The 26,209-nt window shown below is 35.9% G+C and overlaps 2 protein-coding genes across 2 annotated transcripts; both read right to left on the bottom strand.

Annotated features, from left to right (window-relative positions):
- Positions 1–511: 511 nt before the first annotated feature.
- LOC113491963 lies at positions 512–25,614 on the bottom strand. The gene is made up of 7 exons (XM_026869193.1): positions 25,315–25,614; positions 12,715–12,844; positions 6,987–7,162; positions 4,282–4,458; positions 2,733–2,830; positions 2,077–2,178; positions 512–1,805 (listed from the first exon to the last, which is right to left on the bottom strand). Exons 2-7 carry the CDS (start codon positions 12,815–12,817, stop codon positions 1,436–1,438), a joined length of 1,026 nt encoding a protein of 341 aa, XP_026724994.1. The 5' UTR covers positions 12,818–12,844; positions 25,315–25,614; the 3' UTR covers positions 512–1,435.
- Positions 22,508–25,232, bottom strand: LOC113491961 (dynein intermediate chain 3, ciliary-like). The gene has a single exon (XM_026869189.1). The coding sequence runs from the start codon at positions 24,320–24,322 to the stop codon at positions 22,595–22,597; it is 1,728 nt and encodes a 575-aa protein (XP_026724990.1). The 5' UTR covers positions 24,323–25,232; the 3' UTR covers positions 22,508–22,594.
- Positions 25,615–26,209: the final 595 nt, after the last annotated feature.

Below are 26,209 nucleotides of genomic sequence, written 5' to 3'. Positions count from 1 at the left end.
GCCTACTAAATAAATAAACGTTTCTATAGGTTCTCATAAATCGCAAGCAGCTACTTTGAATGTGAGTGTTCTATAAATAAAGTAAAAAGAACTGAAACTTTCTTTTTAGTTTGCAAGTTAGGATTTAATTCGGAACATACTTGAAAAATGTTTAAAATTGTTCCTTTAATACTTATTTTTTCTTTAAGACTTCTTCAGCAGTACACAGAGATTACTATCAAGCTAAATGCGTTTACAGTCATCTGGATAAATATGTAATCCACTACGACTCTTTATTTCTCGTGTTACTGACGTGAAATAAGTGATTTAGTTTATTCGCGAAGAAAGACTTAGTTGGGTTAAAAGTCCTACATTTTTATACTTTTTACGTTACCTTTAATCGCATATAAGTATTGTTATACTTACAGACTTACCTTTCCTAGTTATGTACTTAGTACCACATAGCATAGTAAATGTGGTAATTTCTTACGGATTGTATTCCGTTATTTTGGTGGCTGACTAAAATAAATAGTGAACCAGAATATATTCATCTTTATTAATTTAACAATCATAAAAAATATTCTAAGTATTGTAACAGATAGGTATTTTCGTTGTTTACTTATATTAAAAAATAAGGCAGTTATTACTATTTTATTATTAAATTATAATGGTTTTTTTACATCATATACACAGCGATATTAATTCTGGGGGCCTACTGCCAACTGCTATAGTAATGAATAAGAGTGCAGTTGTGGAAGCGTGACAGCATGCTACTCGGCGTGGAGTGGTCTCTTTCTTCCACAACCACAACAATATTATTTTAAAACGTGCTGCAGTGTAGGCCTCAGATATCGTATTACTTATTTACTGGTACAGTTTTCTACGGTTATTCGATCGTTTGATTTCATTTATTAAATCCATTAAATACATTTATTTATTTCAATAATTATACCTAGTGATGTGGTTCTACGATACAGATTTTGTTTACAAACATCTACATCTTTAATTTCTAGACAAATTTTGTTATTAGACTAGATACTATTATACCTACATTCTACTTTGGTTTTAAATTGTCTAAAAATAATGTTAATTTTGCATAATCTATTTAAAGCATAATATAATTGCTTAACTGTTTATTATATTTAGTAGGGAGATATATCGTGATTGGAGAGTGCTTAGTTTTTATACATTTTAATTTTTACACGATAGAAGTCGAGGGTGCCGTAGGGTAGTTACTACCTGGTTATTTAGTGCGAAGACATTTTTTTTAACACACTGAACATAAAACAAATCTTAACAATAATAGAAAAGATAGAGCAGGTAAACATTAGGATTGTATATACAAGGTCGAAGCACCACTACAAAACTTACAAAGTATTAAACTAATGTTAGTAATCTTGTATTTTGTACTTCTCAGACTTGGAATGGTGAACCAAATGCTTATGTTAATATTATATTAAAGTTCAGTGGTTAGTTCGTCCTGGGGCCGCCTCGTCATCTCGAAGAACTCGTCTTCAAGCCAGACGCTTTCTCTTCTGACGATGGGTCTTCGCTCCCAGGGGTCAGAGAGGACGATGGTCTCTCTTTCTCGCTCTACTTGGGAGTAGCTCGGCGGCCGGCCCGCGTCACTCCACTCGCACTCCATCTCCTTGTCAATTATATTGCTGTCATACGACGTGGGGGAATACGAAGGAGGTTTGAAGGTTGAGAAGGATTGCTGAGTCGCCTCTGAGTCGGAGCCCTGGCTCGGTGGGGCGGGCAGGATATTAACTAGCTGTCCATCTTGCTGTGTACCGACACCCGTACGGCTATATCTTTTCAATATTCTGTCACAAAAAATTAACAGTTACCATTTGGGACTATACATTTCTATTAGGTAAATTAAATATAAATATAATCTCCGAAAAAAAAACGTGGTTTGGTGTCGTGTTAAATATTTTTATCAAATAAAAATTACCCACGATTGAGCTTGTCCTTACTACGATTTGAGTAAACATACTTTCTACAAAGCATCTAGAAGTTCAAAGTATTGAAACAAAAGAAGATTGGGACTCAAAACAAAAACCAGTGACCAAAAAAAATTTAACAAACAATTACCGTTCAGCCCAACTGGCGAGTCGGGGCCATTCGTCCGGCACCACAGGTACTTGCTGCTTGTTCAACAGTATGAGCAACTTGGCCAGATCACTCAGGATGCAACTGTAACAGGAGCTAATATTAGACCCCACTAGCCCACTATCTCGTGTAGCTAACGTAAATAAACACACGCTGGTTGAGGCACTGTTTGGAATGTGTTTTTTGTGGGTTACCTCGCTAGCTCTGTCAACAGACTCGCTTACCTACTATGTTAAATTAGAACACTTTTGCAACGACGTTATATCGGTCGGTTGGCTTCTCAGTTTGTTGGCTTTGAAGCACTCACTTTGTTGTAATTACGTGCTTACTAAGTTGAGTCTTATTCTCGACTTGAATTGCTTCTTCGGCGCTGATAGCTTGGTTTCTGCACCTTTAAATTATCTCCGTTGTTCAGATGTCAGTTGCATTTTTTGCCCGACACAAAAACTTCAGAAATCTTGTTTTTTTTTTTGGCTTTAGTTTAAAAACACATCTTTCATTTATATTAGTTACGAGATTAAGTTAAGGCAATAGGTATCGAACTCTCTGGACAATGAATGTCGCTACTCGCAAAACCTTGTTACAATAAATGTATTTGTAGGGGTATATTAAATACTACAAAGATAACATACTCGTACCTGTACGCTATTGCAGCATCGTTGTTGCCAAGCTGGTAGAGCTCTCGAACCTGGTGCCGCGTGTGATTCAGAATCGCCAGCAAGGTGTACGCGTGTGGCTGTAACAAAAAAAATATTATACATAGATTTATGAAAGCCCTAGATGCTGTGCTAAACAAAATATAGTTATATATACATTTATAGTATAGGCAATTATTATAGTATTTAGTTAATTAGTATAGTATATTATTATTATTATATAATTAGTATTATTTAATTAGTAAAGTATATTATAGGCAGTTATACGAAAACGTAAGGTTCTTTTTACGATTACCATTAGTAAAAAAGGACAGCTTCTATATGAAACGTGGACATTTTGGATAGATTTTGGGTGACGTTTTTGAAATACCGAAACTGCATCTTGCGTCGTTCATATACTTTGATGTTTTTAACAAACTTTTGTTTTGATTCGACGATTGCATAACAAAATGGATCAAATAAGACGTTAAAGCTCTCTACTATTGCGATATGTGGTTCTCAAACACGGATATTACCGAAGAAAGTTGGTTCCGCAGTTAGAACTAATGTCAGTTTAAGCACACTACTTATTTCAGAGTTCGCCTAACTCTGCCTATCCTGCGAAATGAGTTTGAGGGTTTGAAAATGAACTTTGAATTTTCCACATGATTGTTTATCTATAGAGCAAAAATTTATATAATTCCCTACTTCTAGGGACATTTCTGTCGTCATATCAGCCACTTTTTTGTGTTGTGCTTCTCTAACCCAAGTAACTTCAGTAAACCTCTCGACCTCTCCTTGGCTACCATTTGGTCATGACTCGGCTCCTGCAGCCAGCTGTACGTCTGGCTACATTATCTATTTGCACCATAGTACTTACAGGCTGAATGTTACAACCAAACTAGATCGTATTACAAAACGGCAGAAGAAAGCAGGCGAACAGTTATGACATGTCGTGTGATCGTGTGGGTGTACAGTTGTAAACTCTCGATTTCTTAACTATTAGATCACGGGGTTTAAAACCGTTTTTGTAGATATAGAAAAATGACACCATCATTTTCTATGCCAGTGATCGTTTCACGCTGTTACGAAAGTAGAATCCCATTGGTAGAGTTTTTATAATATCGAATATGAACATCAATTGTGTCAAAGTAATTGCTAAAACTGGTGCTAAATTCGGTCCTATCAGACAAATGTTTTAAAATTAGAAGTTAAAGTCACTGACTCGTCGAGTAGGATTTAAATTTCATTTCTTCTTATTATAACTTGAATAATTACTGAACAATGATACATCGTATTAGAGTATTTATACTAGGAAAACTTCAGAAGTATTCCTAAATGTTTTCTATTGTCTTGCGTTGTAACATGATCAAACATTTGTATTTCCTATCCACCAGTTTAGAAGAATCTTAAGATTTGTATGAAAATGTGCCTGAAAAAGAAGAACTAGTTATACTTTAAACTAGTTATGCTTACTGAGGTTTCGTAAATATAACATTACATAAAAAGCTGAGCTCTCTCCAAACCTCCTGTAGTCTGTTTAAATACTTACTCTTAAACAATCTAATTGTTTGTGGAACTCTCGAAGTCGCGTGTCGTCGTCGTGATGGGTTCGTTGCGGCAGCGGCTGTGGCTGCGCGCGCGCCTTGCTGCGACACCGCGCGTACGCCGCTCCCGCTACTACCAGAGCGATGCAAGCCGCCACGCCGCACGCACCGCCCACTATCACCTGGTAAAAAACATTGGTTATTGTATAAAGGCACATAAACTGTCTTAAGTGTCTTTGCATCATAACCTACACACGGATTTGTAACTATAATACAAATATACAGGGTATCCGAGAAAATCACGTAGTGTCGAAAACAGCTAATGGGTCGTTAAGTACTTTTGTATAAATTAAAAGCTTCAGAGATGACTGGAAGCCTACGACTACCAACCTCTCTGACTAACGCTTAAAAGGTAACATAAGTAGAGATTTCTGACTGTCATTAGTGAGAAACTGATGAAGTCTATTTTAGGAACCGAAACATTTAGTAAAGGAAAACAAATTGTTACCTTATTATTGTTTACGTTCTCATGTAGAAATTTGCCTTTTTACGTTATCTATTACGATGGAATGTTTCTTCCACAGCTGGATTTATCTATATATGGAAATATTCACGTCGTCAGCATCTACGATATATTCCAAGAAGGCGATATCTCTAATGCCACCGGCTTTGTCCATCTTCACCGTACTTTCGTCATCGTCAGCCAATGATTTCGCGTTTGTTTTTAATTTATGCCGCAGCACATTTTGGACACTGGCATTCTCTTTGTAAGCCAATCACGTTTTGTCGTGCATGCATCCGTAATGTGCTGATGTCATGTTTGTTCCACTCCTACATGTAAAGCTACTTCTTTAGACATCGTGCCATCATACAAAACAGTAAAAAGTTTGAATCGCGGTTAGTGATATGTCATGATCTCAAGATTTTGATCTAATAGTACGGGAGTATTCAAAAATTTATAAACTATTATCAACAGTTGACAGACAGAAAAAATATGGACAGTTCTTGCCAAGTGGTCAGTTAAAATAGGTGTCAATAAGAGCGAAAACAATACTACAAAATTCGACCACAAAACATATCACTTGACAAACCGTGTCAAGTTTGTAAAGATGAGTTTTTCCACAACACTTCCGGAACAGCTTGTTAACACTAAAAGTGGTACACAATAGCGTGACGCCAGAGCAAGCGGAGTGAGCGACGTAATAACAGCTGTTACAATACAACACTTTATTTATTTCAAATGACATTGCTCTGTGCTTGACGCGGCGGGCGTGATGTGAATACACTTCATAAGACTTTTTATTTATTTAGAAAACAATTATTGGTAATAAAAGCCGAGGACTTGCGTGTTTTTAATTGTTTTATTATTACTATGTATACCTACGTTTTTTGAAATATCGATATAAAATTAGAATCGATTACAAACTATTCTTTAGTGGGATGGAACCGGGATTGTTTTCCCCCGTTTACAAATAGGGTTTACATCTTTAGTATTCACCACGTAGAAAAAAAAATACAACATGATCATAGTTAGGCTAAGTAATAAATAAGCCAGTAACTTATTGAACAATAAGTACACAAGTTCCATACGCATCGGCATACCCGATGAATACGCATCAGTAAACCTTTGCATCATGTAAGTATAGCATCCATCCTTACTTGTTCTGCGTACAAGTATCTAACTATCGTATAGTATCAACTTTCAATGTATCTCACCAAAGATGAAAGTTAACTTAAAGTTAGTCAACAAATACAACTTCTATTGGACCATCCGATAGTCAAAGTTTGAAGTGCAAAATTACTAGTCACACTCTTTACTTTATAATATAGTTTAAGGAACGTTTGCGCCCTTAGTGGCAACAATTTTCTATACAGAACTCCATTTCTCAAGTAATAAGGATTGATTAAGAAGTTAAGTTATTACAACTGCATATACTCTTTCTCTATTCCATTTTTTTTAGATACGGACTTCTTTGAGAATGTTGTGCAATTTTCCAAGAAAATCAATTCAATTTTATTCACATTGTTGATGAGTTATTTTCATACACTTTCACGGAAAACTTATTATTATAATTCTTTACTAGAGTTTGTTTCTGAACACAAGTAGAGCATGTTATCCACATGTCTGTGTTGCGCTCATCAGTATTGCATCATCGTAATAATCTTTAAGACGTTGAACTTTGATACTCTGGCATTTCGGAAATTAGGGTAATCTATTATATGGATGTGTATGGGTTTATGCTTAAAAGTAGACATTTATATTTTTGAAACCATTAAGTTTTCTTATAATGTGTTACAAAAATGACAAATCTTATCGTTTTTAGTTGGTATTTTGTAGTTACAGTTATTTGCTGTTTTGAAATCATTTGATATTTTTTAAAGTTATGATGACACTAGCCGCCCCATGCTCTTATTGTGTGGGTAAATATCACAGCCATCATTTTCGTTTCAATATGACTGTGACGCATATAGCGTGAAACAGATGACAGTTTTCTTTTGGTAAATGTTGTTTAAAATCTGAACACTAGATCCAGAATGTACCCCTTCAACAATCTAAACCTCTTTTTAATATCAGTCTTCTTTTTTTTAAATCGAATATATGAGCTGGCGTCTGTTTCTACATCTCCATTCAGAAAAAAAAACCAATTTGTCACAAACCACTATTTAGTGTCATCACCTCAGTATCAAACGAAGTCAAGAATTTAGTTACCTCATTATAAGTCTGTGCCGGATAGCACACTCGGCCCATGAGATGGTCGTCGTGTGCCCAGGCCTCGCGGCTGCCGGCGGGGCATGCGTGCGCGCAGCTGCCCCCCGGCCACACCAGGAGGCGCGCACATTTCACGCAGCCGTCAGCCGCGCACCGCACACATTCTGCACCACAGCCTGCAACACATTAGATGAAGAGGTATAACAAAAAAGGTTATATCGGGAATGACCTTGAAGAATTTGGCTGTGAAGATCACGCACTCTATACCACAGCATGTAAGACAATAGAGGAATAGGTACTATAAGAAATGTTATATTGAGAATGTCTATGAAGAATTTGGCTGTGAAGATCGCGCATGCCATATTTTTTTGTCAGACTGTGGAACTTAAGTTTTACCATCGGATGGATTTCTTCCAGTTTCATAAAAGTTAGAATTACTTCAGAAATGGAAAGTATGTTTCCTACCGAAAGATTTGGGCATCTGTGTTTGGTTCTATACCCGAATTCTTATGATTTTCAAGTTTTCGAATTTCAATTGATTACAACTAATCCTTATCAGATTCTTTTTATGAAGTTCAAAGTGTGATCTTATCATTTTAATGGAAAGTCAGTGTCAGGATTTTAATCGCCTCGGATTATAATCAACTATCAAAGCTACTTTGCAGTGTGAACTGAAGAGGCAGCAGAAACTAACTGACATGAACAGTTCGTTAATGGCAGAACCCAAAATTTCCACAAAGTGTAGTCCAATAACAACATCGATATTATTATGTAACTTATAAGATACTTGCGTGGCGTTGTTTTCGGAAAGGGCCATGTACTGAACACATTCTTTAGGGTTCCCCGCCTAAGGGTAAAAACGGATCCCTATTACTTTTGTCAGTCTGTTACCAGGCGGCAAATTATGAACTGTGACAGCTAAACAGTTGATTTTTTTTACAAATAATGTTTTTCTGCTGCCTACAGAAATAGATTTGAATATTGCATTTTTTTGAACGGACCTCTTTAGTATCAAGACTCCGACTCGGACTTGACCAGTTTTTATACATTTGCAACCTGCGACCCACGTAACAGGTACCCATCGAAATGTTTCGAATTTCTATGCTAATAAGTGGTCCATGTTTAGGCGTAATGTATTCATAGCGATGCATACAGCTTATTCGATTACTTTATACAACGCAGCTTGGTGAATGTACAATTTCACCTCACCTACACGGAACTTCCATATAAAGTTATTAATGTTAATAATATATAGTCATATTCTGTCAAAACGTTTTAGTGGCCGAAAACGGAATGGACACTGAGATTATGTAAGGTATTATTTAGAATCACTTGCAATTATAGCTATATTATATCCATTTAACTTATTCGTGAATATACAAATAAAATCTTAGTTGCTCATATCGAAAAAAAAAACAATGCTTAAAGGCCTTTCGGTTTAAATGTCGGCTCCAAGTCCCTTGGCATTAACTTTAGAACGCTTCGGTATGCACACGAAAGTACAAGAACACTTAATTCCCATTTTCAAAGCAATGACTTTGAAAGTTCGAAAATTAATTCATATTCAACTTCACTGATTCGGATCGTATTTCAATACTTTTCAAAGGGAAAGCGCGGGCAATATGCGATTAGTGCGCTGCTGTTCAATTAAAGCGAGCGGCCGAGTAGACACATTACCGTGTTTTGTTTATTTTAAGTTCAGCAGTAAGCTTCTATATAGTCTCCGTTAGTAGGCGAGGTGTATTGGATATATCCTAAACAAAAGAACATGACAACAAATGAACTATTTTGGAAAAGTGTATCTAAAATTGTAACTTTATTATGGATTCTTGGCATTTTCATTTTCGTAGTGTTCTTAGTCTCAGAGACTCTACATAGATTTTCTTGTAAATGCAATTTTTGGTGGATTAGCCAGCTTTCATCGATTGCTAGTTTGCAAATTTTGCTTATTTTTTTATTACGACTCCCGCAATAAGGAATTTTATCCTTGTGTCTCGTTTCACAAACATACAAATCACGTGCACAACAACACCCGCACTCTGAAAAATCATTAGTGGATCACACAAATGTTTGTCCTAGTCGGGAGCTCGCGACAAGTGGGTTTGACGTGGTGACCTCAACCACTCGGCTATACGAGCAGTTAAATTACAGGTCATATGTAATCAGCGTTAGTAAAGAAAGTCATTGATTAATTTATCAAGTTCGTCCGTCTCCAATTAAAACGTGCTAAGTATGAGAGTGAATTGTTTCGAAATGGCGTGGGAGGACCGAGAGGCGACGGCGACAGTAATTGTTAAAACTAACTTACAATACGAAAAGCTTTTAATTGAATAAAATATTACTGATAAATTGCTCAAGATCTTGTTACTTAGCGAATCTTAGAGGACAATTAACCTATAGAGCTTTCTGTATTATTTAAAATTGTGCTTTAATTTTAATGTATTAAGGTTTGTAATGAACTTGGCACTCATATAAACAATTATTTGACGAAAAATTGAATAAGTTTTAGGAAAAGATTGCAGGTATTTATCTGCTTGGTAGTCTGATAGTTTTCTAATTTAAAGAGAATCAGCTACCTGCAATCCATCAAAACTTTCATTAACATTTGCAATGAAACTCCCTAATACATTTTAGATTACGAATTAATGACTCTCAAATTCATACTAATTCTGATTTAGAAAACTGAACGTGTGTGATTTTCCTAGAAATTTAGTGCTGTTTCTAATCTGAAAGCGATGATTAATGAGTAAATAGTGATTTAATGAACATGCCAATTTCTCCATGGCAAAATCACTGTAATATCTACTCTCATTTTGAAACGTAATGTATTTCTGCAAAGGCTGATCGAATCGTCGTGACATTTTGGTGTCACGTGACAAATTGAAAACAAATGTGATGTACATTCAAGCGATTACTATCATCATTATAATAAATATAACAATAATTAATACTGTGAATAATTCAGGCTTTAAACAGAACTGGAACTTGCCACTCCTGGCGAATCCTGACTATACGCGCCAACTAAGCTAAAGATATCACTGCCCAAGAATTTGAATTTGTTAATTACATAGTGACACCTATTATAGTGTCTGTCTGTGGTTTTTCATTGTATACTTGGATTTAATTGCAAATATTATCTGATCCGCAGCGCTTTTTGCACATTAAAATAATAAAGATATCTATCATCATTTGTCTACAGACTCTGAGAACCTTAGTAATGATCACTACCTTAATAAAATAAATCGAATAAAAAACTTGCAATTCGAACAACTGTCCGGAATGACATTCTGTTTCGACTAGTGACGTGACTTTGACTAGTCAGTGCCTTACATTTTAGCGATTCATTGGCGCTAGAGTTTTTAGTAATGTGCCGTGATCTACATTGATTTCTATCTCCATTTAATAAATGTCATTTGTTTACACGCAATGGTGTGAATTGACACTATAATGTTGTTTCATTTGCAGTGTTAGCGAGAAAATATAAATCTCATTTTCTTAGTGCTTTTTTTCTCATCGACTGTTTGCATCACAATGTTTAGAAAGCAATGCCTTCCACATTCCATATAAATTAAGTGATGTCATTTTTATTGTGTTTATATCTGTAATTGACTTGTCAAGTGTAGCGCCAATGTTGTGAGAGTTTTTTGGATTTCGAAACGGGAAACTGTTTGAATACAATAGCTTTCTTTCTATCATACTTAAGGTAACATCTGCCGTGTTCACGATAATTCTGAGTAATGATGAATGAATGAAGTGAAAAATATAGGCACATACATATTTTCCTGACCGATTTCCGTCTGTCGTTTAGTCGACTGCTGACTTATTGTAGTGCAAGAACTTTTGCTCAAAGTCAGTTGTACTCTCTGTTCCCTAAGTCTTATAGTCTGATAGGATGGCAATCTGGCAAAACGAGGCAAATCAAGTAGAGTAACCCACATTTTTACTTTTAAAACAGGGAATAATAAGTGATATTATTTTCGAAAAGCCGATGATAGACCTAGGTTTTGCACTCGAGACTTTTGATGTTGCTGTTCTCCGGTCTTACCACTAGGCTGCCAAAGCTTCAACTACACAATTATACTTGAAGGGTTAACTAAAAACTTATTGACTAACATTAAGTAGGTAATGAACAAAACTTCTGTGATTGCCGACAAGCTATTTATAGAAGTGCACATGCCGTGTCATGTCTTGCTAATTTATTGTAACTAACTGCTAATGTTTTGTACGTTAATTAGCATTTTAGGTAGGTGTGAGTGAAAGCAATGTATGCTTAACTCTTGATGGTTAGTGAAATCGTAGGCGATGTTTACAAGACAGCCATGCTTGCAGTCTATATACAACCTATAAGTACACTCGACCACACATATTAGTAACTGAGTAATGAGTATATCGAAAATCGATCTTACACCTTTGCGTTAAGGTTCATTTAAGTCGATATTAGTGTCGAATGGCGTGGTCGATTGTTTTGCAGTTGCCTTTGAGACGGCTTTTCGCTCTCTTCGCTCCTGACTGGACCGGATTGTTACGCGTTTGCAGATGAATGGATGGTAATCTTGTTGGAATGTCACTACTGCCACTAGTGTGGGAGAATCGCGTAGTACCATGTTCAATGGCTTTGATATTTCATTTGTTTCTTGTGAGTTCAGGTCAAAGTCACGTGAGATATCTAAGAAACGAAATATCATTTCTTTAGATTTGAGAGCTATTTATGACGTTTCTGTTGTTGAAATATAACTGGCTATTGGTTCTTGTACTCAAAAGTAGTTTTGTTTATGAAGTCCTGTCCTAGAATTCTTGGTCTGCATATCTGACCTCCTTATCTCGATTACCTGGCCAACACCCTTAAAATGGTTATCGGCTTTCTAGCTACTGGCTACCTGCAACGGCTGTCAAAAATAAATTACAGCTGGCACCCATAATTTAACATGACTTCTGAAACATCGGAGGAACTGGTTACGATAGAGGTTCACCCATCCACGGACCGACCGTATCAATCAACTTTAGCAGTTGTAGTTTAGCGATGTACATTATCGATATCCGAGTATACTTCATTAAATTAGTACCTGTATTATAAATAACACGAAGTGGATCTCTAAAATTAATATCGTTAGGAAAAATTAGGTTCCGTAATAAGCAGACCGTATGATTAATGATGAATAGGGACTGGCGATGTTACTCATATTTCATTTTGGCGTTAGATATTCGGAACTGGCGGTTAAATATTGGAAACTAATGAAGGTACACTTTAATCCCACGAAGGGATTACTCATATTCAGGACTCGGGATCTGTTAATTAGATTTGTTGGATTTCGGTCGGTTTCTAATACCTATATATGTATACCTAACTACTAAACACGACGTACATAAATCGTGTATACTTTAGTTAAAGTTTCATTTGTACTAACTGTATAATACCTTGCGGAATTTATTGCATTATTAGTTCTTTAGTGTTTTGTCAAAATATTTTAGTGACAGAATTATGATCTTTCAGAAAACCAGTGACAATTTCGGACACTTAAATACCTCTTGCTTGAGATACCCTTGACCCATGTCATAGCACATACCTAGCCTTAACGACGTTTTCACTGGATCATTACCCATATCTCTGCATAACAGCTCCTATTTAACTTATGCCTACCAGTGTCCTTAACCTATCGCCTACCTAAAATACCAGCCTAAAGTAGTACCTATCACCTAAATCTTAAGTTATTCTCCAGGACTCACTCACGTGTGTCGTTGATGGCGGGGGGCGCGTCGGCGGGCCGCAGCTGCGCGTGCGCCGCCTGCGCCGCCAGCAGCACCGCGACCGCCACCAGCGCCGCGCACCTCATCGCACACCGCTACTCATCGTGACTTTACTGTGGACAAAATTATAATTAACATATTTAATATTATACTTTTGACATAGTTACATACTGTACATAGTAATTTACAGTATGTAACTACATATGTTCCAAATTCGCTAACTTGCTTTTGGAAAAATATTCATTCATATCATCCATAGATTAGTTCTGATATGCACGTGATTTGTTCCATGTAATGTTTATTAACACGCAGGATTCACACACACATCACAATAATTTCGTACTTAGTACACTATCACTATCACTTATTGCAAAGTTTTTTTTTTATAGTAATTATATTATCGCTGTCAGTTTGAATTGGATAGGCAATTATATTACCTATCAACAATTTGTTCTTTTTTTAATTATACGGTTGCTAAGTGGGTAAAATAAACAAGTTTTATAAGTAGGTGAACTTATTAAATCTGGTTATTATCATTATTCGTTTATCATTTACATATTTTAGGCAAGTATTATACCTATTTTTGGTATCAAATATTTATAGAGGTTTTGTGTTATTTTGAACTTACAAATCATTATTGTAAACATTCGTGATGTGGATCCATAGTTATTTTTGTAATAACAGTTGACTTAGGCATAATTTTCAGTAGAGCTCGTCTAGTTTCGGACTCGACTGGAGTCTTTAATCATGAGCTGACAGAGCGATGGGGTTGCGAATTTGACTCGCGATCTCGTTGCCCTTGAACCGCCGCCGGGTTATCCCGATAAATGTGACCGAGTCAAACGTTATAAAAATATTACTTAAGAAGGAGTTTTGATTTGAAATTATATTAATAATAACCCTAGGCGTACGTTGCTACTAAATTCTCACTCACAGTTAACTGAATTTCCATATACGCCTATTACAAGATTCGTTAGCATGTGGTCACATATATCTACAAGGAAATTCAAAGTCAGTCGTTTAAGTACGGGTATTTGGTTGTCGAAGTTTACTGAAACAGTTTTCATGCGCAACGATAGGTATCGAAGTAACGGGATTCAAGTCGTTAGCATTAGAAAGTAACGGATAGAATGAACTTCAGTTGCGTAATAAGTTGTTGTCATTTAAAAGCGATTAGCATGTTCCGAAACGTTGCTTAACAATAATACTTCAAATGTATGTTCTGAACACTTATTAGTAATGCCAACAGCTGTATTAAGAACTAGCTGTTGCCCGCGACTTCGTCCGCGTGGTTAGAAGATATAAGTTAGGATTTTTTGAATGTAAGCCCTCGATTCTCGAAGATCAATAATTTTCCCTGTTTTTTCCATATTTTCCATTGTATCTTCCCACCTAATATTCGCAGCGTGATGGTATAAAGCCTAAAACCTTCCTCGATGAGTGGTCTATTCAACACATTTTTTTAATTTGAACCAGGAGTTCCTGAGATTAGCGTGTTCGAACAAACAAACGAACTTTCCAGCTTTATATATTAGTATAGATTATGAACCCAGTTAAGTGCGAGTCGGACTCGTGATTCTGAGGTTTCCGTACAAATAATAGAAAGAAAATTCAAGTATTCTGTGATATTATTTCACGAGATAGAGCCCATGGTGACAAATATAAAATTAAACTTAGGTGTCATTCTTGTCGTTGTTTAGAAGTAGCAAAATTTATGCTTCATTACTTCCAATGATATTTTATAATCCTCACATTTCTCAAAAAATTATATTATTTCCAAATAGATTAAAACGGTTAAGAAGGTCCAAAACTATTTTTATAAAACTTCATAGCGTCATTCCATCCACAATCGTAGATTAACTGTTTATTTTACGGTACGTGAAATTGATAATTTATTGCTAATTTTCTATGGACCTTTATGCTCTAAAGTAGTAAATATTTCTTCAATAATATTTATTAACATGTGCTACAAGTTGCAAGTTGTTACTGGTTGCTACATCGACGCCCACGGTAATCTTATTTACATTTTCCCAAGTATACGCTCACAACTTTCACGTAATAACAAACATTTCAATATATTTCCAACATTTATCGATTCTTAATGTAAATTACATAAAGTCACGGTACTTAAAGGTATAAACTGTAATTATGAATCAAGCAAAGGGTGATCGCTTCCCCGGTACATAAAGTATAAGACTGGCACTGGCAGATAGTCTTCCGTTCAACCCTAAGCGGGGGAGTCATTTCATGATTGGCCGTCAGAAGAAAAAGAAGTTATAGCAAATTGTTGCCCTTAGGAAATGGTGTCATGTCATCTTCGTCCTTTTCAAACGAAATGTAGAGACAAATACACATTTTAGAACGTTTCTTATCTAAATGTCGAAAATCAGAATTATTAGATCAAGTATTTTATTAAAATAATATCCGGATTAGCTGCAATGTGTCTTATAAATCGTAAAAGGAGAAGAAAGTATAATGGAAGCCTATGATAATGTTACGAAACGATATACTTACTCAAAGAGTTTATATAAATGTATGAATATCAGATTCTTCATGGTACACTTTAGATACGGAAATATAAATGTTATGAATCGATAAAGTAAAGTTTAAATCATGTGGAACGGGCACTAAAACATTCGATATTGTTTTAATTATTATGACTGTTAATTTGAAACTCAAAGATTGCTTACGTCAGCGATTAACAGGCATGGTATGAACATGTTTAAATTGCTAAAAGTACCGAATTCTTTAGAATAAGCTCACCCAATAACTCTACTATAACTGTTCTAGTGACGTCTCTCGTTCGAGCCAGTATGGTCCTTGAATTTTAATGCCAAGACTTTGTATGTTATACGAAACCACAGATTCCGTTTCTTTGTTGTGACATCGCTTTAGTACCTCAGACTCCACAATAAATTAAACAGTAAAGCTCATAATCGTAACTTTATAATGTTTAATACCAATAAACGAAATGTCTTCAATGTGTGGATTACGTTCGATTCGGTAGTTCACCGCAATAGATTCCGTGCACGCAAAACCTCGAATTGACTTTCACTATGACGTATTAAATATGTAATGTTCGCAATAGCCACATCTCTAGCAATTTGATATGAGCTATTACCGCCAACCGGATTTGATCGTTTCCATATCGCTTAATACTGCAAAGATGTAATACGGGATATTTTCTATAACGTAATTAATCAATCATTTTACGTGACTAAGGTATGTAGCGATAACAAGGCTTCCGAGTATTTCAACAAAAAATGTTATAAAAACATTCGACACCCGGTCAGAAGTTATTGGCTTGTTTTAATAATAATTGTAGAGTTGACGAAACAGTATTATTATATGAATGTTTTTGATATGGAGAAGTGTCGTTATATGCAAAATGTAGTGGTACTTGTGCAAGAGTATAAGCCACAACAATAGCTGGCCCGTGTCAGCGAATTGAATAGCAAGTTCCAGTTAATCAGATGGTGAGTGGACGCGTATCCGCTGCCGACATTCCAGATGCTCCATTAATTGATCGGATGGTTTTGGTCATTATTGAAATATGTTGTACCCGGTGTGGCAGATCATCGTATACTCAAACCACGTCGTAATTATGCTCTACATTTAGCTAAGTTTATTCCATTAGCATTTGAAACAAAACTTAGCGAGATTGTCATAAAAGTTTTCTATCGGTACTTTCCGGTTTAAAAAGACAAAGACAGCTTGTGACTAAACAGCACGTTAAAACGGAATACTTAAATGTTAAGTGAGATAAGTGAGCTCTCAGTGTTCACACAAAATTGTAGCGCAAAGGTACTCTATGTAAATAGGGCCGGCGTTTTATGTTCTAGGAGCGGACTTAGTTGCGGTGGCCGTTCATGGGCGGCGCTGATAACTTATCGTCTGGTTAAACGTTGCCGCTTATGACAGCTAAACCCAGTCTTGGTGGTAGATTACCTTCATAATTTGCCGACGTCTGTCGACAGTCATGAGTACTCTGTCAAGTGCGTCTAAAAAAAATATGGTTAGAAATACATTTAGTTTTTAAATATATCAGCTTTGGAGATTGATTCTCCTTAGCTGTTAGGTTCATAATAGCCTGATCTGAAAAGCTCAATTCTCAATAGGTAATTTTAAAGTAAATGGACTCTTTCAAGTTTTAAATGAACAGATAAACAGTTGATTGTCGTGAACAGGATTATAGGTATATCATAAAGTTACTTTATCGACTTTCATCAATGAACTCTACATAACCATAACGAGTGCATTCACTGCAATTTAACTTATCAAAAATAATCACAAACGTTTCTTTGAATAAAAAAATGTACGTATTTAAACGTTTTCAAGTACAATGAAATCTTTATTACGGATTCGGTGAGTCACCTCGTTTTGACCGTTGCCCGGACGACGTCCTTTTTAACAAAAAAATCTGTGGTTTAATTATATTGTTTGGGCATGTAGCATGGGTTGTGGGATGTGGGTCAGACCACGCCGAGTAACAGTACCGACGGGTTTGCAAATTAGTTGACATTGGCATTCGATAACCGCCACTGAAGGCTCCACCCACAAACCACGTGTTTTCTATATTTACCTTGTATACGTGTGTATGTTGACAATGAACGGAATATTTTATGTAACGCAAGACAGATTGTTTATAATATTGTGATTTAGAATTAGAAAGTCAGCACATGCATTCGAATGTATAGGAGTGCGTTTTAAATATATGATATATGCAAATATTTTATTGCCATGAAAATTATAGCTGAAAATTTCTGGTGTAGTAAAAATATTTCATAAGATAAAAAAATCTTTTAGCGTAGACAACCCTTATTACCTTTAACGAGTTATGAAAAATAGAGAGTAGCCGATACTCAAAGCTACTAAACGTATACAAAACATAGTCAGAATATAGACGATTGCAATTTCATTTGCGATTTATTATTTGGTCTCTAACTGGAATCGTATGTCGATACAGATATGGTTATTCTAAGAACGTTCAACAAAGCATTCGTTGAATGAGATATAATATAGATAGTGCTGCCTTTCTAAATTGATTACTGAGATCAATTTGTCTGAATACCTGACAAGGTATGGACAGACATACATCATGTTAAATTAACTCTCCTTTTTATATCTGTGACTTTGATTAGACAAAACAAAGGGAATTTATTTCCTATGATAACCAATATTAGTATTTACCTACTCTGCAGGGTCATATTACTGCTGTTGATATAAAAAAAACGACTCCCACTTTAAGTAATTTAATCCTTGTGTCGCGAAGTCTTTCACGAACATTCAAGTCATATGCACGAAGACACCCAGACTCAGATCGCACATTATCGGATCGGGGATCAAAACCGCGACACGTTCCGCTCATTGGGGCTGGCGTGGTAACCTCAACCACTCGGTTATCCGTGCAGTTATTAACCAAGCTTTTCCGAAATTTTAATACTCAAAGTGGTTAACCATTAATTAAAATTATTCTAATAGGACAGGATTAAGAAAACAACTATGACTAACCGTTTTGCTAGTATTGCTGTGTCAATTTATTCTGAGGAATTTGACCATGGAAGCACGTCAATTCACATAACATTGACACCGCTACCTCGAAATAGTAGAAGCCGGGATATTGATATAAATTATCTTCTCACATCCACTTGTCATGTTCTAAGCTTTGTTTAAAGGATTTTAGAATTACCACAGTTTGTCTCTTTTTGGTAATAACGTTTTCATATGTACACTTTACATACTTAGTGCATATACTAGGGAACTTTAGTATCCAATACTTCTCTTCCTCCATTTAACTTTAATTTTAGATCCAATTTCTGGAATAACTCTTTTAAATCCGAAACTTTGAGTTAGTGTGACAGCCGTCGATTGCCTATTAAAATCAGGTATCTTTTAATTTCACGAAAGAGCCCAAAACTTTTTTATTTCGTGTGTGTTTTAATAGTGGTTGACCTTTTGACATCAGAACGAGAAAATACACACAGACTTATTTTTTTGGTGTAGACTTTATGTTTTATTGCGTGTAAGTCACGAACGCGTGAGATTTTCTTATAATGCCTAGCGTGCGTGAAATATGCAAAATGATGTGCGTGTGAAGACATTACGTGTTGTATGTGTGGACTGCATGTTACACAAAAAAGTTTATTGTTATAATGTGTAAACATTGACATTGATTTCGATTCCGCTTTAGTTTAATACTGGTTGTAATATATATGTGTAATGATTGAATGACTATTTCATTTGCGTAGTTTGTGTTTACAATAATGGGTATAGAATTGAGAGAACGAACATGAAGGTTTTTGTTAAATGTTAAAGTTGTCAATTTCAAAGCTTACTTTGATTTATAACAATAAAAAAATAAATGCGAATAATACAGTGAAAACTTCAAACTTGACTTGAACCTGCTAAACCTGGCTGTAAAGATATTGTGTTGTTGATTTTTTTGTTACTATATTATTTGCAAACTTTATCTTATGCGCAACGGTAACTGCTTATTTAATTCAAAGACCAATAATATTAATATATGTAAGTCTTGTCTCAATTACAATGGTAGACAATTATATACTTAGCTAAGTGTAAACAAAAAAAATAACGAAATCAATTTGACATGTAACTTTCATTTACCTGTAATGACAAAAGCTACAAAAGCACAAACACAGTTTATCATGTTGAATATATTTTGCCAGTATCTAATAATCAAGTCTGACTAAGCTGAGATTATGAAACGTTGTGGGTGCCACTAATGGTTTGCACGACTCCGCTTTATATCAGCTAGGTAGTCTAGGTACCTAGGAGCAACCTTCGACTTATAATTCTAGCCTACTTGCTGATGCAGACCACGATAAATGTTATGACTAAATATGGAGATTTTGTATTAGAACTAAGGTTAAATAAAAATAAGCAAGATAAAATGTTTTTGGTTGAATTTGTTATAATTTAGGTTTTGACAGGCCTAATGTAAGTTTTAATCTGAATGTTGGCCTGTTTGTCTAGCAGTAACTTTTATGCCGGAGGTCGTGGGTTGAAGTCCCACGATGAGGATAAAAGCTTTGCTTAGTTTGAGACTACATAGTTTTGTGAAAGTTATGAAAAAATGTTTCAGTTGTTTTAGTAGTTCAATCCTGAACGAAGTATTGTTTTTAAAAATTAACGTATTTTCCATCTCCTTGTTTATTAATTTTGCCGCGTAAATGTCTTATACCTGATTTTATTTTGTTTATCTTTATTATATCTTATTGCCATTTGTTGGTGCTTTTTATGATGACCATTCAAATCACTCATCCCTTTCTTCCTGATGCCCTTTCTCACAACGCACAATCAAAGCAAAACATCCTATTTTCCAAGAAACACAACAATTTCCTATTGACTATTATAATATCGCGATTGTTCCTGATTCTAAAGATCATAACATAAATGTAAATGCAAAGGTGATCTTGTTTGATTGTTTTGCGTGGTGTATATTCTTTTTTCTTTTATTTAAGAAACCGACTCCTACGCTAAGGAATTTAGTGTCGCAGGCGATTTCACAAACATGGGACACGTCGCTATCCATGCATAAGAATGGATGAATGAATAATTTATTTTATTTTAATGTATATTATGTCTTAATTGGTCTAAATGGTTTTACAGAGCCAATAAAAATAATAAAAAAAATCAAGGTCCTTAGACTTGTCCTGAATACAAAAACATTCGTACTATGAAGAACTGGAAGTAATTATTTAGCTATGGCATCTTACACGGTGAGTTTAGTACAGCATCTGGAGTGGCAGACATTAACCTACATTGGTAGGAGGTACTCGCTCTTACGGGCACATTCCTCGTAAATCTTAGCTCCGTAATTTAGATTAGCTAATCGTTAAAATTTGTTTTTACCCGTCTTTTAGAGCTTCTTTTAAGCTGAAAATTTTATTTGTAACCTTTTTTGTTTTGTAAATAGAATGTTCTACCAATTAATTTTGTATTATTGTATTTCTGAGGGCTTAGACAGCGATATATCGCACGTGAAAAAAGAACTCGAAATTTTTAAGTGTATCGGAGTCACATTCATTTTCGAGATATGACACGATTTTTTTTATTCCTTTGCTACAGTTTTTGACCTAACTCGTCTACTGCCGTTGGCTCACCTTTTCGGTTATTCTGGTATTCTTCTTATAAGTCAATTTAAATATATGTAACATAAATCGTATCTATCATGAACCCACAAAACCAGTCGTAAGCATTCCGTCATCATTAATTATTGAAATACAGATTGACATGTTCTTAGCTTCATTAATACAAATTGGAAACAGATACAATTTCTCCCATGAATTCACAACATACATGTAAGTACAAAGAGAGGAATGTCCGACTTTGAGAACAAGTTTCGGCTTCCCAGCTCTATGTTAAACCACTCACGTGATTGTTTAGATTAACTAATTACTAATTAATGTTATATCATGTTTTGGTTTATGAAACGGGTTTGCTTAATGCATGTTAACCGATCGAGCTTACATTTGGATTAGAGTAAATATAAACACTTTTATCTGTATAGCTTCTATTAGGATATTTAGTTTAATTCACACGATATTGAAAATTGAATTATTTATATGTATTAGAATGTGAGTGTTTAAGTAAAACGTTTAATGAAAACAGGCTGTACAAGATGCGTGCGCGTGCGCCGCTGTTAGTACCTCGTCGCTGGTGAAAGTTGCCGGTGACGCACTTTTGTATTCACGCAACTCACGAGTCTCGAGTAATTTACGCTACCACTCTAATGAGACCTTCCCCTCCCCCCGCGATAATTCATTATAAATGTTCGTGAAGGGGAATCTCTATTGAAATCTGACAGTTCATATTAGATTTGTCGTTTTGTAAATCGGCGGTCATGGCCCCTGCAGCCGATCTGTGAGACATGCGGGTTCTCGAGCGCGGTGAACATCCGGGATGATGTTTCTTCAAACTTACTTGTTATATTAATAACTTGATTTATTTTTTGTCTACTTAAAATACATTACCATCATGATACAAACGTCATGTTGTATGAAAAATTTTCGATTCGACTCTGCATTGGTTTATACACTTATGCTCGTATTTTAAAATTGTCTGGACTTTAAAAGAGGCTGCGACCCCTGAGTTTGTTTGCAGATTTCTTCTTAGAGTAGTCAGATAGGAAATGTCGGATCCAGATTAAAAAAAAAACATGTAAAACTGATGATATATCCTACTTGCAGAATACATAATTACATTTCATTGCAACATCAGGCTGGAGTTGTCATTTGAATTATTTATTTGATAGTTTACACATAGCCTTTATTTAAAAATATACAAGTCATATACTCAGTGTAACCATTAATTAAAATTTCGAAATTAGGCTTGGCTTGTTTACCTATTGACAGGCATTTGTTTTAAACATAGCCGTAACTTTAGCCTCTATGTCCCGTTCAATAATATGAATCATACATTTCACAATGGTTGTGACATTGTAGAAACATTTAATGAATCGTAAACAGGTATTATTTAGGAATAACACTGTTTAATTACATCTTTATAAATGTACTGGAATAAGTAAGTAACATATTTGTTGAAATCTTTATACGTAATTCAGATTTTCTTGTTAATTTCTTTTGCAATTTAATTAACAATGGCTAATTAACTTTTGCAAGTATAAATACTGGGGATGGTTACAAATCGCGGTAGATTACACAAATGCATGATTTTGATAGTTGATAAAAATCTTTACTACAATATAATTATTAAATTCCACCTCTACATATTGCGTATAAAACAAAAGTTAAAGGTCAAATTAAAATGAAACTTTAATTCTATTATATAAATAAACATAAAAGCTCTTGAATCATTATAAATGTGTCAAACTATTATCGTTGTTATTCCGTGTGCTCTGACGCGATTTCCATATTCTTCAACTCACCCTGAACAATTCTAAAGAACTCATCCTCTGCCGCTTGCACCAACTCCTCCTCATCGGTCTCTTCGACCGGTACCTCAAGAGCAGCTGCCTCCTCTTCAGCTCTCGCTTTCAAACGAATCTCCTTCAAACGATTATCCAATATATGCTCACGTTTTGTTTCTCTTTCATATACCTGTCCCATCAACAACTTATCGCGACTTCCCGGTATAGACATATTTTCCGACAACTGAAGCAGATACAAGTCGCCGTGGTAATCACCAATAGCAACCGATTCACCTTCTATATGAGGAGTAATTCTTGTTAAGCCATATTTAGAAACTTGTAGAGTTACGACGGGCTCTTTGTATTTACGTAAAAGATCCCAGTAATAAAACATTCCACCTGCACATACAGACATGTAACAAGAGAATCTCAATGGAGCCCAGGCCGCGTCTGTAACTTGATTTTTATATGGCCTTGTTACTATTATAGGTTCGGTACGCACCTCCTCGCTCCATACTTTAACTGTAAAGTCCCCGCACGTAAGAAACATTCTAAATGTACAAGGACTTCTTTGTACCGCCTGCACTGAACCATCGTGTGCATTCCAGTACGATACTAAAATGTCATCATGAGATCTACCCATGCGATTTCCATTAATGACTAAACCAGTCTCAGTTCCACAAAGAAACTTTGTAGGCAAGCCAGGATCAAATTCCAAAGTACTTACGCCTTCTGAGTTACTCAAGTTTGGCATTTCTGTTGGGCCGTGGCGTACTGACATGGACAACCGATCAAAGGGATATGAAAGATTTCTTAGATCCCACCACAAACACTCACCGTCTGAAGATCCAGTGAAGAAGTCCGTGTGAGTACGTGAGTGAATGTAAAGTATTGATGTTATGGGTCTGCGGTGGGAATTATATACCGAACTAGTCGACACAGCGTGTTTACTCGTCCGAACATCGAACAAAGCGACGGTGCCGTTCTCAAGACCACATATCAATATGTCTGGATTCGCGGGAGAACAGGCCAGTTTCCCGCAAGGGTGCTCTGGTTCCAACCTATATACTGGTTCTGTTTGTCTGTGTACATCCCATATGTAACACGCGTTTAATTTGTTTAATTCAGGTTCTGGCATACAAGTCTGAAAGCAGTAAGCGACGGCCAGTTTGGCGTTTTTTTCATTTGTCCATTTGACACATGATATTGGTCTGTGATTTTCGTCGCGGAACACATTAGTTATACGAGTACCATACTTCTCCACTGGATCTTGGGGAGGCATATCAGAGTAGTAGGTTTCATACATTTCGATGGCATTATTTTGGTCTACTCTATGAAACAAAGCTGGTGATAGGTTTAGTACAGAGTGTATATAACTATCTTCGTGCATAATTCTGCGACGGTGTCGTTGTACGTGATCTTCGTTATAAGGGTGCACTTCCTTCGGCCACCCTCCTTCGGTGTGATCTATGCCTTGATCATGCATTTTGATCCTTTTAGTATTTGTTTCATTCCATGACACTGTACTGGCGGCTTGTACCTCACGATGCACGGGGTTTCGCAAAATATAGTTTTTCTGCTCACTTATATCAGGGTTGATAGAGTCTAACATACGGGCTGGTACAATTTGAAAAAGTGGTTGCCTGCCAAAGTTTTTTCGTACTTTTGTGTACTCGTAGGTCCATTTTACATAAGAAGACATTGATTAATTTCTTAATAATATCTTATACTTCAAGACGTCGAGCCGTAACTGTCAGATACACGAAAATTATATCAACAAGGCCATGACTCAAAATTAATATTGATGACTGAATTAAACAATATCATGTCTGATTACTTTAACGTCATTGCGTCTGGGAACATATGTGTCCTTGTTGGACGACAAGTTGTTTCTGTGGCAATACTTAATTATCGTCGGTCTATACCTACTCCGACTAAACATGATTTGTATTTTGCTTATGGTTATAGACTTCCTATTCGCCTGTTTTGCCTTAAAAGGTAAATAAAATAGAATTACGGGTTTATGCATTGCTACGGAAAGTCACGTTCAGGTGCTTTTGAGCCGGCATTAAGTTGGTCGGGTTCGCTTGTCGTGTTGTTTCCTACACCTCCGGCTGTGCTCGTACCAGGAAGTGTCGTAACCACATTGTTGGAGCAAGGAGTTGTTATGCGGTTCGCATTAATATGCATCGAGTCCATATGGCAATAGCTATGTGCGAGAGGTGAGACGCCTCTCGATGTTACGCCTTTATGCTGATTCACTCTACTTATTCCAATTTCAATAACACATTTGTTTTATAAAACAATTATGAAACCCGAGAAGGCTTCATGTGTTTGCGAAATGTTCAAGATCTAAGTGGTAGATTATTCATTTAATTTGAGCTAGGTTAATTTGCCTTCTATGTAATTTATTTTAAACTCTCTTGATTAAATTGTTGACTAGCTGCGGTTCTCGAACGTTTTAGAGATTATTTTAATTAAGCGTCTCATAAATAAGTTATTAATCTGCAGGCGGTTGATAACCGCACATGCACAAACATGCGTGAAAATAAATTTATACTTTTTTATAACTGTGTTCCACATTTGAAACGATAAATTATTCATAATATTTTATATATATTAAAATGTATAGTTTGAATTTCAGCTGACTAATAATGTCAACAAACTCATAAATATTAAATTAATAATCCTTACCATAAAAATGTAAACGTTTTCCATAACAGTATTATAATCACATATCCATCACTTCACCTCATTTTGTAGATCCTAATTCTTTATTCGAATCATAGATGGTATCGATACACTGTCACGAATTAGCACAAGTCACAACACTTTTGCGTCACGATTAGAAATTCGAATTCGGTGTTTGTGCGCGCGCGCAGCACGCTCGTACGGATGGACGTTTGAACGGTGACTGGCGCGCCGCGTGACGCCACTCACTGCAAGTACTCGTACGTAGAAAGAACTCTACCTCAGGTTGAGTACTACGACTGGTTTTGTTCAACCAATTGATGCGTTGAATGATGGTAATACTGCTAGCTGTTGACAGTAACTTCGACAGGTCATACGCGGTGCATGTAACCTCGCCCTTTTTTGAACTTTCAGAGTAGCTCAGTATTTGACTCACCGCATGATTATAAGCTTTAAATGTCAAGGATTCCATGGTAATAAGTGAATACAACAAAGGATTTCATTAAAAGAAATGAATTTCTTGGTGCTTATACTGACGTTTAAGTAGTCTTACTCTGAAAAGAAATCTTGACGGAACTTTACTGGCTTCTGTACTAAGTGGGGACACATAAGTAAAATGTCTTGCTAAACGGTGTAGGGAAAAGTGTAGCTGTTGATGTAGGCCAGCGTAATGACCGAGTCACGACGGTGCAGCACTCGGCGAGAGCGATGTGCACAATGAACGGCGCACTTGGGCCATACCGCTCCTGTGTCTACCAGATACACAGCTTTAAATTGTAACAAAAGAGAGCGCTTGATGCTTTGTTGTTTTGCAGTCGTTGTACAGTTCAAAGGCTGTTTGCTGCAATTTAATATGATCCTTATTTTTTTCGTAACCTAACGGTAATTCTATAGAGTT

The sequence above is a fragment of the Trichoplusia ni genome, chromosome 3 (genome assembly GCF_003590095.1).
Source record: "Trichoplusia ni isolate ovarian cell line Hi5 chromosome 3, tn1, whole genome shotgun sequence".
NCBI classification, from domain to species: domain Eukaryota; kingdom Metazoa; phylum Arthropoda; class Insecta; order Lepidoptera; family Noctuidae; genus Trichoplusia; species Trichoplusia ni.
This window is presented reverse-complemented; position numbering and strand designations above follow the sequence as displayed.